The following is a 16,029-nucleotide window of genomic DNA, read 5'->3' on the forward strand; positions in this document are numbered from 1 at the left end:
ACAAGAGCTTGCTGACAGGAGCCTGATATAGCTGTCTCCTAAGAGGCTCTGCCAGTGTCAGACAAACATACAAATAGATGCTCACAGCCATCCATTGGACGGAGCACAGGGTCCCCAATGAAGGGTTTTGAGGAAGAACCCAAGGAGATGAAGGGATTTATAGACCCATAGGAGGAACAACAATATGAACCAATCAGTACCCATAGAGATCCCAGGGACTAAACCACCAACCAAAGAAAACACATGGTGGGACTCATTGCTCTAGTTGCATATATAGCAGAGGATGGCCTAGTCGGTCATCAATGGGAGGCTCTTGGTCCTGTGAAGGTTCTATGCCCCAGTACAGGAGACTGCCAGGGCCAGGAAGCAGGATTCGGTGGGTTGGTGATCAAGGAGGAGGGGAAAGGGGATTTTGAAGGGGAAACTAGGAAAGGGGAATAACATTTGAAATGTAAATAAAGAAAATATCTAATAAAAATAAATAAATAATTTTTTTAAAAAATTGAAGAGTTTTAGAAACAGGAAGTAAGTGAAAAAACTGAGTTTGTCTTCAGAAACTTTCTTGATGAATTTTTTGAAGCCCATTATTTACCACAGGAAGTAAAGGCACAGAAAGGGAACTCGTGAAAGGGTATTTCTGTACATCATGGCTAGTATGAAACTTAATACATTTGTAAACTGTTAGCTTTGGTCACATTGGTTTGGTTTATGTGTAAATAGTCAAACTGACAATAAACAGTTACAATGCAAAATATTTTCAGATGGTTCAGTGCTGACTATTTTATTAAGATCTTAATTAAGATTTTAGCTGCGCAGTGGTGGCTGGGCAGTGGAGCCGCATGCACTTGGGAGGCAGAAGAGGGCAGATTTCTGAATTTGAGGCCAGCCTGGTCTATAGATTGAGTTCCAGGTCTCGAAAAACCAGAAAAAAAAAAGAAAAAAAATCTATTTTAACATGTATATATGTGTTATATATGTATGAATACAAATACACACCATATATAGATATATATGTTAAAACAGATCTTAGTAAAACAGTCAACACTGAAGCAGCTGAGATATGTGTGAATATGGGTGCAGACATGAAACTGAAAAGGGAACAGTGAGAAGGAAGCACTAGTTCTTGGGGAGCTGGGCAGAACAGCCGACATAAGACATGAGAGCTGAAGGAGGCTAGTGGGGTGGAGGTTACCGGGCAGGACAAGGAAAGTGGGGGGAGAGGACAGGAGAGAATCAACAAATTAGTACAGTAGAATTCTTTGTACAGTAATTTATTAAATGAGTAGATTTTAGAATAATGTAAAAGACATTTCAGAATCCCTTTTCTGTAGTAACTGCATGTAGACATGTCATCCACAGGGTGGAAGCAAAGGGTTTCATTTGAACTGGGCGAGTTCTGACTCTTAATAGTACAGCATACAATGTGTATACTACAGTCCATTCTTCCGATGTTGAAGATGTAGGGCCAGGCCCTTAATTTATACCTTAAAAAGCTTTCTGATAGGCTACAAAAGAATATAAAAACCCCTCCCTCTGATCTATAGACAGTTAGTAGATACTTGCTAGTAAACTTAGGTTGTGAAAGTAGGAGCTCTTGGGCTGGAGAGATGGCTCACAACCAAAAGAAAGAAGAAAAAGAGAAAGGAAAAGAAGGAAAGAAGGGAGGGAGGGAGGGAGGGAGGGAGGGAAGGAGGAAGGAAGGAAGGAGCACTGCTGTTAGGCTATCGGAGTAGTAAGTGGTAGAAAGAACAGTTCTAATCAGGTCCTTTTCTAATGGGAACAAGATTTTTTTTTTTTTTTTCAATCTTGGGAAAGAATAAACAAGAAGGAAATAGCCTTTGGAGAAGAGAATATTTTTATTTGATTACCCATGGCTGGGAAAGCTTTGTAATGAATGTAATGAAAGTGTCAGTCTGTCATTAGGGACAAACCTTGACAATGCAGCAGCAGCTGCAGGGCAAGAGGACTGGCAGAAGAGGAGAGGCTGAGCTGCTTCTGCTCCTCAGTGCTGAGTATGGTCAGTCAGCCACTCAGTCAACAGGTGAGAGCGATGAACCGGCTGCTCTCAGGGATTTCCATCATTTTTAGTTTGGCTAATATATGGTGGCACAGTGGGTTCTTACTCAAGCCTGATCAAATTTGCCTCTCTGAGGGGACACTTTAGAAAAATCATTTTGCATTTCATAATTCTCCACATGATTCTAATGTGAGGCAGAGCTCTGCTTCAGGCAGGACTCTGTAAAGAGGGACCAGAAACCTAACAAGCAACCTCCAAACCCCCTTGGTTCCTTCTCCCCATTTCTTTCCCAATAGAAATAGATAAATGTCAAATCCAATCAAATTATTGTGTTACATGGGATTATTGCCCTTGAATTAACAGACATGAAAAGCTTTCTTTGTGATTTAAAAATCTAAATATCCAGAATAGGGAACCTTGCTCCTGAAGAATTTCATCCTAAGATGATAATAATAAACCAATCCTTGTGGAGAGCTTTAAAGGCCATTAAAGTCACGTGTGAGAACCACCTGTGTGATGATCTAAGCATCCAGAATGCATGGCAAATTAGTACTGCAGTGTAAACGATTATAAACTCTGCAGATGACAACAACATAAAGCTTGTGAACTAGGTGAATTTTACCCATCAGCCTGAGCAGGTTTTAGTGAGAGTTTGGTGAAAGGTGAACATAGGTGCCGTAGTGTGATTAACATTTACCATCAGCCAACTTAAAGGAGATGAACATACAATTCATTGCAGCCCTTAAACGATGGAACAGAAGTTTCCAGGCAAGAAAGGATTCTACCTCAAGTCTGTAGCACAGACATTTTACCCTGATGTGTCTACACTGTCAGCCTGCCCTCTGGATGGCAGACTTACCAGCTCCCCAATAGGGTAAGTCAATACCTTAAGACAAATATATCCTCTATCACTGCCTAGAAAAACCCTGGTACAAAGTATGTCATTCTTAGAAACCCAATAGAGTTGTTTCCCTTCTGATAGTGAAGACTCAGATAAAGTTGATGCCTGAAGTTATTGAGAGCTTATGTAAATCAGATTACCCAGGGGAATCATCTCTGGTCGACAGTAGATGAAGCAGAGAACCATCTCTTACTGTTGGATGCCAGTGAGGAGTTATCCTATCAAAAGACAACCGCTTCACAGGAAGTGGAGCATCAAGGACACAACGATGAGTGTAATATCTAAAACCCATCCTAAATGATGGGCCATTTGAGTCAGTGCTTCTTAATATAAGAAAACTTCAAACATGAGCTCAATGACACTAAGGAAGACCCCACTTCAGTTCGCTTTGTAAATTGTATTGGCTACTTCGTAACAGAAGTATTCAGTTCTACCTGATCAAGCATAAAAATACCTGATTAAATTGGAACAGTTTGCAGTAGTTCCGAAATGATTTGTGAGTGCAATTTCTCATCTAAGACCAGGGCATGATTTCCTCTAAATCAACAGAGCAGTGACTCTGGGAGTAGTCACACAAAGGCTCTATCTAGTAGATGAATACATCTGGGAAATGATGACTTACATACAGTAAATGATGGTTCTCCAGAGGAGAGGTATATTTCTGAAACAAATTTGATTCAAGAATCTGTCCTTCAGTAGTGTTGGAGTTTGGTGTCTCTGCATGGAATGGATCCCAAAATTGGGTGGTCTCTGGATGCCCTTTCTTTCAGTGTCTGTTCCATTTTCGTCCTGCATTTCCTTTTAGAGAGGAACATTTTTGGGTTAAATATTTTGAGATGAGTGGGTGGCCCCATCCTTCAACTGGGGGCCTTGCCTAACCTCTGGATATGGTCTCTTCAGCTTCTATTTCCCTACTGTTTGGCATTTTGGCTAATGTCTTCCTCACTGGGTCCTGGGATCTTCTTGCATTCCTGGTGCCTGGGACTTTCTAGTGTCTACCCCCACCCCACCCCAATCACCTGTTCCTCACTGCTGCATATTTCTATTCATTTTCCAGGCACTCTGGACTTCTCTCCTGTCTCTTCCCATACTTGATCCTACCTTCCTTCCCCCCTCCCCCTATCTTACCCAGTCCTCTATCCCTCTGCCTCCTGTAATATTTTTCTACCCCCTTCTAAGTGGGATGGAAGCATCCACACTTTGTCCATCCTTCTTGTTAAGCTTCATAAGGTCTGTGAGTTATACTGTGAATATTCTGAGCTTTTGGGCTAATATACACTTGTCAGTGAGTACATACCATATATGTCCTTTTAGGTCTGGGTTACCTCACCCAGGATGATATTTTCTACTTCCATGTATTTGCCTGAAAAATTCATGATGTCCTTGTTTTTAATAGCTGAGTAGTATTCCATTGTGTAAATGTACCACATTTTCTGTATCCATTCTTCTATTAAGGAATATCTGAGTTGTTTCCAGCTTCTGGCTATTATAACTAAGGGTGTTATGAACATAGGGGAGCATGTGTCCTTGTGATATATTGAGGCATCTTTTGGGTATATGACCAGGAGTTGTATAGCTGGGTCTTCAGGTAGAACTGTTTCTAATTTTCTAAGGAACAGCCAGGTTCATTTCCAAAGCACTTGTACCAGCTTTCAATCCCACCAACAATGGAGGAGTGTTCCTTTCTCCACATCCTCACCAGCATATTCTGTTACCTGAGTTTTTGATCTTAGCAATTCTGATTGGTGTAAGGTGGACTCTCAGAGTCATTTTAATTTGCATTTCCCTGATAACTAAGGATGTTGAACATTTAAGTGTTTCTCAGTCATTCCAGATTCCTCTGTTGAGAATTTTTTGTTTTGTTGCATACCCCATTTTTAATAGTGTTATTTGTTTTTTGTTTTTTTTTGTAATCTAACTTCTTCAATTCTTTGTATATTTTGGATATCATCCCTTTATTGGATATAGGGTTAGTAAAGATCTTTTCCCAATCTATAGGTTGCTGTTTCATCCTATTGACAGTGTCCTTTGCCTTACAGAAGGTTTCTGTTTCATGAGGTCTCATTTGTCAATTGTTGATCTTATAGCCCGAACTATTGATGTTCTATTAAGGAAATCCTTCCTGTGCCAATGTGTTCCGGACTATTTCCCACTTTCTCTTCTATTAGATTTAGTGTATCTGGTTTTATGTTGAAGTCCTTGATCCACTTGGACTTGAGCTTTGGACAAAAAGATAAAAATGGATCAATTTACATTCTTCTACAAGCAGACCATCAGTTAGACCAGCTGATACCAAGATTTGCTTGCAGACAGGAGCCTGGTATGGCTGTCCTCTGAGAGCCTCTGCCAGCACCTGACTAAGACAGATGCAGATACTCACAGCCAACTATTGGACTGAGCCTGGGGACTCCAATGGTAGAGTTAGGGGAAGGACTGAAAGAGCTGAAGAGGATTGCAACCCCATAGGAAAAACAACAGAATCAACTAACCAGACCCCTCAGAGCTCCTATGGACTAAACAACCAATCAGAGTACACATGGGGGGGGGGTCCATGACTCCCACAACATATGTAGCAGAGGACTGCCTCATCTGGCATCCGTGGGAGGGAATGCACTTGGTCCTGTGGAGGCTTGATGCCCCAGAGAAGGGGGATGCAAAAAGGGTTGAGGTGGGAGTAGGTAGATGGGTGGGGGCATCCTCTTAGAGGCAGAGGGGAGAGGGGATTGGGTGAAAGATTCATGGAGGGGGGACCAGGAAGGGGGACAATATTTGAAATGTAAATACATCAAATAATTAATAAATGTTCAAATGTCCATCAAGGAATAAATAAAATGTGGTATCTGCAAAAAAAAAAAAAAAAAAAGGAATATTGTTATTCACTCTAAAAAATAAAAACATTTATGATGCGAAAAAAACACTCTGTCTTTCAAATAAGCCACTGATCCTTTATGCGGTGTTAATCAGTGGGGTCTAATTGTCCTGCTTTGTGCTTTCTCTGACCTTGTGATCTAGTTATTTTTGGAGTCTATGCTCTCATATTTTATCAATGTTCTATTAGTGGAGTTACTTGAAACTTTAGTAAGACCATGGTTTTGTGAAAGACAATTTTTCAAAAGTCTGAAATGCTGCCTAACTATGTAGGTGACGGTTGGATGTTGACATCGTGCCATCTAAAGAACATCTCCATTTGAAGTTACATTCTCATTTTAGAACCTTTGTATCCTACAAAGCTGGGATACACTTTCTACCACAGAGGCTACAGATGTGTCAGTGTGGAGGTACTTCACTTGGTGTGATGAATGAAATTCTCATTTTGGACCTAGAATCTTGGAGAGTGACAGAGTTGCTTGTGCTTAATTTAATTTTGATTGTGTATGCCATACAATACATTTCATATTTACTGTGTAACTATACCTACCACGAAGTATTCCCTACTGCAATTAACTCTATATAGAGAAGGTTTTCCTGGCCTTTATTAGCTTCACAGATATCTTTATCCCAAAAGTAGATACCTGTCTCCCAGGAAGAATATAGAATCAGGGCATGTCCTTTTTCTTGGAGTAAAGAACTCATAGAAATTCATGCATATTTTAAGTACATAATAAATGAAGCTCAGCTGAAAATTTGTGGTATTCCAGAAACTACTTGCTAAGTTGTTCTCAGGAGTCATTAGCAAAAGTACAAATCCAAACCGAAACAAAGCAAACAAAACTCCCAAGCCTCCCTTCTCCACTCAGGTTGAAGAGCCTTTTCATTTGCAAGGCAGATAGACACTGCAGCATTTACTGCTTGCTGTGGTTCACAGCTGGTGGGGGGGGGGGTCTCAGGAGGTATTTTGCTTTTAAGAAATGAGAGATGCCAGACTCTTTGTTAGCAAGCAGGCTAACTTTTCCTCAGTGGTACCTATGAAGTCTGAAAAACAGTCCAGGAACAGAGTTGAGCCCGCTGGGGATTGGAGAGTTGATGCTAGGGTTGGGAGACTTTGAGAGAAACAGCAGGAGTCTAGTGGGAAGCTTGGCTTGTGTGGCTGGCTAGCCCAGTAGCTAGCACTGTGTGGGATGAAACAACAACTGTTCTGAAGATCAGCATCATTCTGCATCATAATTAGAGTTTGCACCATATTTCAATTTATTTATTTATTTATTTTTTATAATTCTTCAAAAACATTGTAGCTAGGAAAAATGGAATTATCTTGGTCATCTTCTTGGAAGGCCATCTCCGTGGTGTTTGCTTGATTTTGTTATCAGTGGCAATTTTCTAGAGTGGTCCAGTTCAAATGGTCCAGTTCAAGTGGTCTGTGAGAAAAATGGGAATAACTGGTGCGTAAGAGGAACATCAGATGCATGTTAGGCAAAAATATATTATTTTTTATGTTTATGGTAAAGATAAAACTGTCTGTGTGACCCATATATTCCGTGTATCCCATTTGAGTAAGAAGTTCCCAATACCCAGAGCAAAAAAACAAACAAACAAACAAAAACGCTATGCCAAAGTGCATAGTTCATAACCCAGTGAAGCCTCTGTGACTGTCTACTCTATGGGAATAATTACTGTCAGAGAAAAAGCAGATAATAGCCCTTGGTGTAGATTGGGTTTTGACCTTCCCACGGTGGTCATGTGGTCCTATGCTGGATAGTTTTATGCAAACTTGCCACAAGCTGAAGTCTTCTGAGAGGAGGGAACCTCAATAAAGAAGATGCCTTCATACGATAAAATGTAGACAAGCCTGGGGGCCATTTTCTTAATTAGTGATTGGTAGGAATCTCTAGTCCCCTGTGGATGAAGTGACCCCTGGGCTGGGAGGGCCTGGATTCTATAAGAAAGCAGGTTGAGCAAGCCACGAGGAGCAAGCCAGTAAGCAGCACCCTCTGTGGGCTCTGCATCGGCTCCTGACTCTAGGTTCCTGCTCTGTTTCATTTCTGCCCTGGATTCCATCAGTGTGGTCTACAATATGGAAGTGTAAGCTGGATAAACCCTTTCTTCCCCAACTTACTTGTAGTCATGGTGTTTCATCACAGCAATAGTAACCCTGACTAAGACAGGTCCCGGAGTGGGGTATCAGATAGATATTGGCCTTGGAGGGGAGAAGTGCAGTCAGAGGTCCTTAGGTCACTGCAGATCAGTGTCCTTAAAGAGGAGTATAGAGCACTAGGCATTTCTTCTTACCTTTTCTCCCTTTGATTCCTGACAATGAGGTGTCAATTTGCTGTACCACACATTTCCCACTGCTGCCATCTGCCACCTGTGCAGAGGCCTAAAGGCAGCAGGCCGGCCTACATGAAGCTTATGGGACAGAATACCTCAAATAGTGAGATGAAATGACCCTTCTCCTTTAATAAGATGATTATCTTGGGTATTTTGTGACAATTATGGAAAGCTAGACACTAATGTCCCTGGTCATGGAACTAAGGTAGTAGTAGTTCAGTTTTGTTTTGTTACTTTAGTAACCATTTGGTATGATGAGACGGTTGGGGTTTTGCTTGTTTGTTTGTTTTTTGTTTGTTTTTTTGGTTTGTTGTTGTTATTGATGTTGGGTTGTTTGGGTTTTTGTTTTGTTTTGTTTGGCTTGGTTTTTTTGTATATAAAAAATTCACATGGTGCAAGGTGTGATTCTAGTATCTAAAATATCTTTTACTTATAGGGTAGAGAAACTCTTTTATCTTGGCATCCCAGGGAACACTAATTTAAGTTTTCCAAAAAAAAAAAAAAAATGCCCGGCCTTTTTAAAATTTACCCCCCCCCCCCCCAATAGAACATCAGTTTGGGGACTTGAAGCCTCACCTAAGAAGGGTTGTCAAGATGACAACCCCAGCTAGGACAACACTTTAAAGTATAAAATAGAATGTGTCTGCTGATTGTATAAGAGATAAATGAGAGGTGCACCTAGGGATGAGAACACCTAGAGACCAAAGGATGCAGCTTGTACTCAAGTCTCTAAGGACAGACTACTCGGCTTTCACTGAAAAAGAATGACATGACCAGCCAATGTTACTTTAACAGTGTTGGGTGTCAAAATGTGCAGAGAAAAAACAAATATCTTTCCATTTAAGATAAGACTGGTCTGTTTAGGGGGAAGTACTCAACATTTCATCTGGTATCACTGAGTATCATAGTGGGTACAGGGTGGCTAGGGCAGGGCTCAGTCATTTCGGGGCAGGTTCCAGTTAGTAAGATAGCTCCACAGTTACTGAAAAGTACCACAGAATCTTTCCCGGAGTCCAAGAATCACGGTGAATTAGGTATTGTTTGAAACTTGATAGAGAGGCTTGGGCTGTAGCATCGTATTCTGACATGATACCTCCACCTTAAAGTCTTGTTGAGTAGGGTATAATTCTTTGTCAGAGCGACAAGATCATTCCTGTGCAATTTCCTGTTAGTAGTTCTTCATTCCAGATTCAAAACATTCCGTGCATTTTGTAGAAACTCAGGAAGACGTGAAAATGATTTTTTAGTTTCTATTCGGGTGATCAAAATGTGCTTCAAAGGTCCAAGAATTGGATGGTGCAGAAATTAAACGATTATTTAAAGGTTAAAGAAAAATGCTGAGGAGAAATGACATACAAAAAAAAATCTATAGAAGATGAAGATAATTACTATCAACCAGAAAAATCAGTATTTTAGACTTTTCTTTAGTGTTGTGCAATGTTAAATGAGTTTATCTCTTGATTTACTTAGCATTAACATATTTCTTAAAGTTTTTAGGTTACAAGAAAATATCTTGACATATATCAGTTTACTGTTGCTTACTTTTCTTTCTTTTCAAAATATACTTATTTATTTAGTGTATATGGGGAGTTCACGGGCCATTATGTATTTGTGTGGAGGTCAAAGAGCAACTTGTGGGAGTCCACCAGGTTATATCCAGATAAAGGATTGGAGACTAAATATCTTCATTGGTCACTTAAAAAAATTTTTTTTTGTTTATTTTTTAAGTGTTCTAGAAGGGGGCATCAGGTCACATCATAGATAGTTGTGAGCCTCCATGTGGTTGTTGGGAATTGAACTCAGGATCTCTGGAAGAGGAGTCAGTGCTCTCAACCGCTGAGCCATCTCTCTAGTCCCCTCATTGGTCACCTTTAAGTGATCAGAAGCATAACATCTGAAGGAAGCACATGGTTCTGGAACTGAAGAACTCTGCTGTGGATTTTCATGCTTGATAGCCCCATCTTTAAACAGTTTTTCCTTTCCATGTGCACCAGGGTTCCCTCCCATGACATGTATGGTGTCATTATCCTACATAATGCCATTGTAATGGATGGTTGTACTAGGCTGGGGACCAGAGAATGAGAATCTGAAATATGTCAGAATCTGTGTACTCTGCAAGCACATAAGGTTCCCTCAAGGTTTAATACGGCCAATTGAAAATGAACTGGAATGGATAATAAATAGGAAGGTAAGTGGGGTAAAGTTTGTATCCTTTTCTATGATTTCCAAAATATGTGATAAAACTCTAGACTCTTTGGTGATGTGTCTTAACTGTACTTACCCAAGATAGTGCGCATGCCCTGATCAGGCCTGCAGGGTGTCTATCATTTCTGCATCAATCTGTTGACGAAACAATATTTTGCAGCTTAGTAAACATTTTACTCAGAGGTTATTGGCTCACACAGAAGGTGCACTGCCTTTTGAACCTTGTCAGAGACTAAGATTCTTGCCCAAATGCAATTTTTCATTACGACTTTCATTAGCTATGCTTCATATTTGTATAGCTTTGTGCTCCCCCCCCCCCAGCTTGCGGTCTGATGAGAAATGTAGACTCTAATAAGTGCTAATTAGCGAATACGCAGAACAGATAGCAGAAGCCCTTGCTTTGTGCTCACAGAGTCCTAGAGGAGTTTATTCTATGCTGAACCTTAAAGGCTAGTGAAAGAAACAGCAGTTGGGTTAGTCATCTGCATACAATGGGGAGGGTGAGAGAGCAAGTTTAAGGTTTGGAAGATGGAAAGAGGTCCAGGAACGTAGGAAAGGAGCCACAGAGACAGTCATGGGAGGTCAGCTTGGTGAGAATATCAGGGATCAATACCCTTGATTGAAAAAAAATCAAAGAAAATAAGATCAGGGTTTGATATGGAGACAGCGAAGAGCCGCTGGAGGCATGTGTTAACCATCTTGTGAATTTTTAGAGGTCATTGTAACCTCAGTGTAAGGCTGGGATTCTATGCGAGACAATTGAGTCAGACTCGAGTTGGGACATGAGTTGGGAGGATACAATCCAGGGACAGACTACAGGAAACTAGAAACGTGAGTGTTGAAAAATATAGGATGGGGACTGACAAATATCTGGAAGGCAGCGTTGGCAGGATGTGGGCTTTGATTTGAAATGATTAGAAGCAGAGAAATTAAGTATCACTAAGTTTTCATTTGGAAGCAATAGATAAACAATGCTGATATAAATCATGAGTATGTGAAACACAGAAGGTTTTAGGTGAAGGGACTCTGGTCATGCTGTGTATTACTTTATTGTGGTATAAGCAACCATGTGATTAGAAGAGATGACCACAAACGGTTGTGTACAGAGCTTGCTGCAGAGGGGCAAGGTGGAGGCTAAAGGTGGATATTTGGATATTAATGTCACTCATATAGTGGAGAACACTCAGGAAAATGTTGTGCCACAGATTTGATCATCAAAGACAAACTGTGCAAAATGGAAATTAAGGAGTGAGTAGAGGACGATGAAAATATGAAACAGAACAAGAAAGGAAGATCATAGAATAACAGTAGAAAACGCCAACACGGGTGCTATAGAAAGTATATTAAGGGGCTGGGCAGACAGCCCAGGGAGGCAAGTGCTTGTCTCATAAGCACACAGGCTTGGGTTTGGTTCCCAGAAGCTACATACAAAGCTGGGTGTGGGGGTGCACTTGAAATCCCAGCTCTGGGGAGGTGCGAATGGGAGAACCCGTGGAATTTGTTAACCATACAGCCTAGCCTAATCACAATGCACATATGTCCCCATGGACACCAGATCACACAGATGCACACACAAAAGCACAATACATCATTTCAAAGAGGGAGTGATCACTGTGGGTACCACGTGTTTCCCAGAGGAGACTGAGGAGACTGAAAGCTGTCTGTCAGGTTTAGCAGGAAGGACCATTGGTGTGCCTGGCTTGGCAGCAGTAAGGTCAGGTGACACCACACCACTACCCGCAGAGTCACACCAACAGTCCTGACACAAGAATTGAGTAATTCCAAGATGGCCTGGGGAATTGGAGGACACACTGTTCAGCCAAGAAAATAATAGGAAAGGGGAGAAAGAAAATTCTAAATCAGTGTCCAAATTATCATATTTATTAGTTCTGATATAAAGAAAAACAGCTTTTTTTTTTTTTAATAAGTTGGACAGATTCAGCTAAAAGGAAATGGGGTCTTATTGAAGGAAGGGAGGTTGTTGGAATTTAGAGTGAGTACTACCAACCCATTGGTGGTCTTTGTTATAAATATTTTAGTAAGTTTGGAGTTTTAGTCAGTAATGTTCTTTTGGTACCAACACTTGACTTTTGCTATGACTAGCTAAATTAGAGCTGAAAACTCTGACAATGGCCTGAAGAAAAGAAACAGGAATCTAATTTAAAACAAAACAAAACAAAACAAACTCACGGTTTCCTGAACCATGTGTGATCTGCTTCCTTTAGTCCATTTACAATATGTATTTTAAGGTAAATAAGTTGCTTTAGATTATTCTATAAATATTTTTCATAGAGAGCTTTTGATACTGTTTGACATATGGTAAAATCTTTACTGAGAAACATATTAACCTGAAGTGGGTATTCCGTGTAGAGTACCCACCGAGAGAGCAGGTGGAGAGCAAACATCACTGAATCTGTCAGCCCAGCTCCCATTTGGCCATTGGCAGTTGTTTCTGTTTGCTAGAGTTTGGTGAACAACTCTTGTCAATAGCATCAGATTTCTGACTCCATGAGGCAAATGTGTTTTTCTGAATGATTCTCCCCAAGGTCCAGAAATGGAGTGGACAACAACAAAGGTCTCAGAACCACCATCTCTTCAATTAAGATCAAAGAGGAATGCAGTATTGCTCTGACTTTTAGTTTATTCTAAATGGCTATTGAAGAATAGTAGGTACAATGAGAAATTAAACAAATGGGATTCCTGTGTTCTGACAATGACTGATACACATCTGGTGGAGTAAGGCAGGTATTGATTTGATGACTGAGATACAAATATAATCCCTCAATATCTTGGAAGTCAGTGCAGCTCAGGTCTAACATCAGTGAGGTGACACATCTCAGTGGGGAGAGAGAGAGAGAGAGAGAGAGAGAGAGAGAGAGAGAGAGAGAGAGAGAGAACACACAGTATAGCTTCACACCTCGGCCTGTAGAAGACAACCAAGACACCTTAGTAGCAGTAGACAGGGAAACACTAGGGACAAGGTCATTTCTTGTACAAAGTTCAAAAGTAATGTTGCAGAAGCTGTGGTGATAGATGTGTTTCAAGGAAAGATAGAAGAGGACAGGACAAAGGAAGAATGAGAGCCAATTGATAGTGTTTAAGAGAAATGTTCATATTTAACAATGATTGTCATTTTAACATTAAAACTCTTTATAAAATAATTCTTATGTGGCCATTTTATTACTTTACTAAAACAAATTAAATGTAGCCTTTTATTGTCAAAATACAAGATATTGGTGATCCCATTTTCTCTATGTGTCTCTATCTATCTACCTTTTGGTATGTATGTATGTATGTATATGTGCTATCTACACACACACACACACACACACACACACACACACACACACTTGACATAAACTCACCTAAAGTGCTATGTGCACCATGTTAGGTGGCCTCTGACATTTGCAAGTTATTCTTATTTCCTGTGCTCCTCATGTTCCCTGAAGTCACAAATCTTCTCTCTCTTTCTAAAATATTTATTAATTTTTTTCATATATTTGATTATATTGTTTCCCCTATCTCCAACTCCTCTCAGAGCCTCCCTGCGTCTCTACACAGCTAATTTCATTTTGTGGTGTGATGTTATACTTTCTCTCTCTCTCTCTCTCTCTCTCTCTCTCTCTCTCTCTCTCTCTCTCTCTCTCTCTCTCTCTCTCTCTCTCTTTCTCTCTTTCCCTCCCTCCCTCCCTCCCTTGCTCCCTTCCTCTTTTCTCTTTCTTTCTCTTAAAAAAACAAAACAAAACAAAAAACAAAAAACAAATTAAAACAAACTAAAAAGAATAAACAAGAGAAAAAACATACCAGAACAAAACCAAAAGCACACAGGGAAACCTGGGGTCTCTTTGTGAGGACTTCGCCAGCCCTTAACCATCCCCCTTGGAATTAAGCCTCTTGATGCTGACCCAGAGTCCGCCATGTTCTTCCTGGTGACTCCTCTCAGCCTTTTCTTCTAGCACATCTAAACCCTTTGTGACTCCCCCTGACCCCCAGAACAGTTCTCTACCCAGGACCCCGCACCCACCCCATTTGGCCAGGCCCCAGAGTGCACAACAGCAACCAAAGGACCCACCCCCAACCAACAAAGAAAAAAACAAACCTCATTTCTTACAGCTTGTAACACTTCTATGTTTTGCAGACACCCCCCTTTGCTTCTTAGAGAGGACAACTGGAAACTGTTTCTCTTTCTTTGCTGAGACAACCAGCAAGGCCACTACCACTCAGGAAAGCCTGTCACATTGGACACTTCGGGTACATTCAGAATAGAGACGGAACACTGGAATTTGGGGCTACTCTAGCCCTGATCTTTCCTACCTGTGAGTTGCAGTATAGAGGAGGGGAGTTTATAGAGCAGCACTTAGAGGCGAAGTCCGAGTGTTTCTCCACAATGTCTTTCAGCTCTGCCGGAGAGGCGTTGGGTGTTTTTGTCCTTAGCCGTTCTGCCAATCTGAAAAAAAAATTATCTGTAAGATTAAGCTAGAATTATTGTAGGGATATTGTTTAAGCAAAATGACAGCTATTTTAGGAAATCCTATTTGTGGAATGGAGTTTGAGTGAGCCGTGTTGGGGGGTTAGAATTGAAATCTATGCCCCATCCAAAGCCATGCAAGCAAACAGAAATTGCCGCTGAACTTGAAAGCTGTCTGTTCCCCCCTTTGGAAGTGCATCATTTCCACCTATGTGGTGTGCTTGTCTGCCTTTCCTGACTTTTCACCTTTCTCAAATATGAAAGTTCAAGCTCCCTTTAAAATGTGTTCTTCACTGGACTTGATTTCAGTGTTGTGCTCTCTCATTTTTGTGCCTCAGTTTGCCGACCTTGGGACTCGCTGTACAGATACACTGAACAGGGTTTGGAATCCTTTGGCCCTGGTCCCCAGGTGTCTCACGAGATGGTGATAGGACCTGACACCTTTTGCTGTTTTCCAGCTTGAGCCGTTTACGACCTTGGTTCCACTTCACCTTCATAGTGGTCCACTTAGTTTGGTTTATTGCTTTCTCCAAGAAACTTGCTCCCAGACCAGTAGCAATAAGGGCTTAGGTGGAAGACCATTTCCAAGCATAAGGCTTTCACATACTAAGGGAGATGTCATGGGGGACACAGACATCCTATTCTGCGGTTCTTTAAGAAGTTCTTTTTGTACAAATGTGTGTTTACTTGAATACTATATTCCAACTGATTGAAAAAATGGAAATTTATTGAACAAAATGGAAAAATGGCATAATCTATTTTTGAGATTTTTTTCTTCTTCTCCCAAGAACCCAACACCATGTCTTTCATTTTGATGGCCAATTATTTTATTGTGAAATAATAATCCACTTACAGTGAAATGCTACCTCTTTAATTAAGAAAGATAACTGTTTTAGCATGTTACTGATAATTGGTGTTTTTATTTCCAGTTAGCAAGGAACACATGCTACCGAGGGTTGGCATCAGACCACCATGAAACCTTGGGTCTTGTCAGAAACAATCAGCAGGTAGCTCCAGGGGTTTGAATACTGACCAACCACATGCTCCTGTTGCCGTTTTGAATCGAGTCTCCACAGATCACTTGTAATTTACATTCTGTGGCTCTGTTCTAGTTGTTTGTTCACCCATTGTTCATGACACACCCTGTACTATAACACTGGGTTTTCCACCCCAGAATAATGACTCTGAGATTTCTGTTGTTGTTGTTGAAACACTTTATTCAGAGGCTTGGGG

At 40.8% G+C, this 16,029-nt stretch overlaps 1 protein-coding gene across 1 annotated transcript in view; it reads right to left on the reverse strand.

Moving 5' to 3' along the window:
• Positions 1-7,039: 7,039 nt before the first annotated feature.
• The window catches only part of Gc (GC vitamin D binding protein), a 33,318-nt gene continuing 24,328 nt past the window's right edge, over positions 7,040-16,029 (reverse strand). Inside the window, exons 10-12 of the mRNA XM_029545022.1 lie at positions 14,643-14,804; positions 10,405-10,463; positions 7,040-7,213 (exon numbers count right to left, since the gene is read on the reverse strand). Of these exons, the coding sequence (XP_029400882.1) occupies positions 10,428-10,463; positions 14,643-14,804 (198 nt within the window). The 3' untranslated portion in view covers positions 7,040-7,213; positions 10,405-10,427. The remainder of the gene's footprint in view (positions 7,214-10,404; positions 10,464-14,642; positions 14,805-16,029) is intronic.

Source organism: Mus pahari, chromosome 13, assembly GCF_900095145.1.
Source record: "Mus pahari chromosome 13, PAHARI_EIJ_v1.1, whole genome shotgun sequence".
In the NCBI taxonomy this organism is placed as follows: domain Eukaryota; kingdom Metazoa; phylum Chordata; class Mammalia; order Rodentia; family Muridae; genus Mus; species Mus pahari.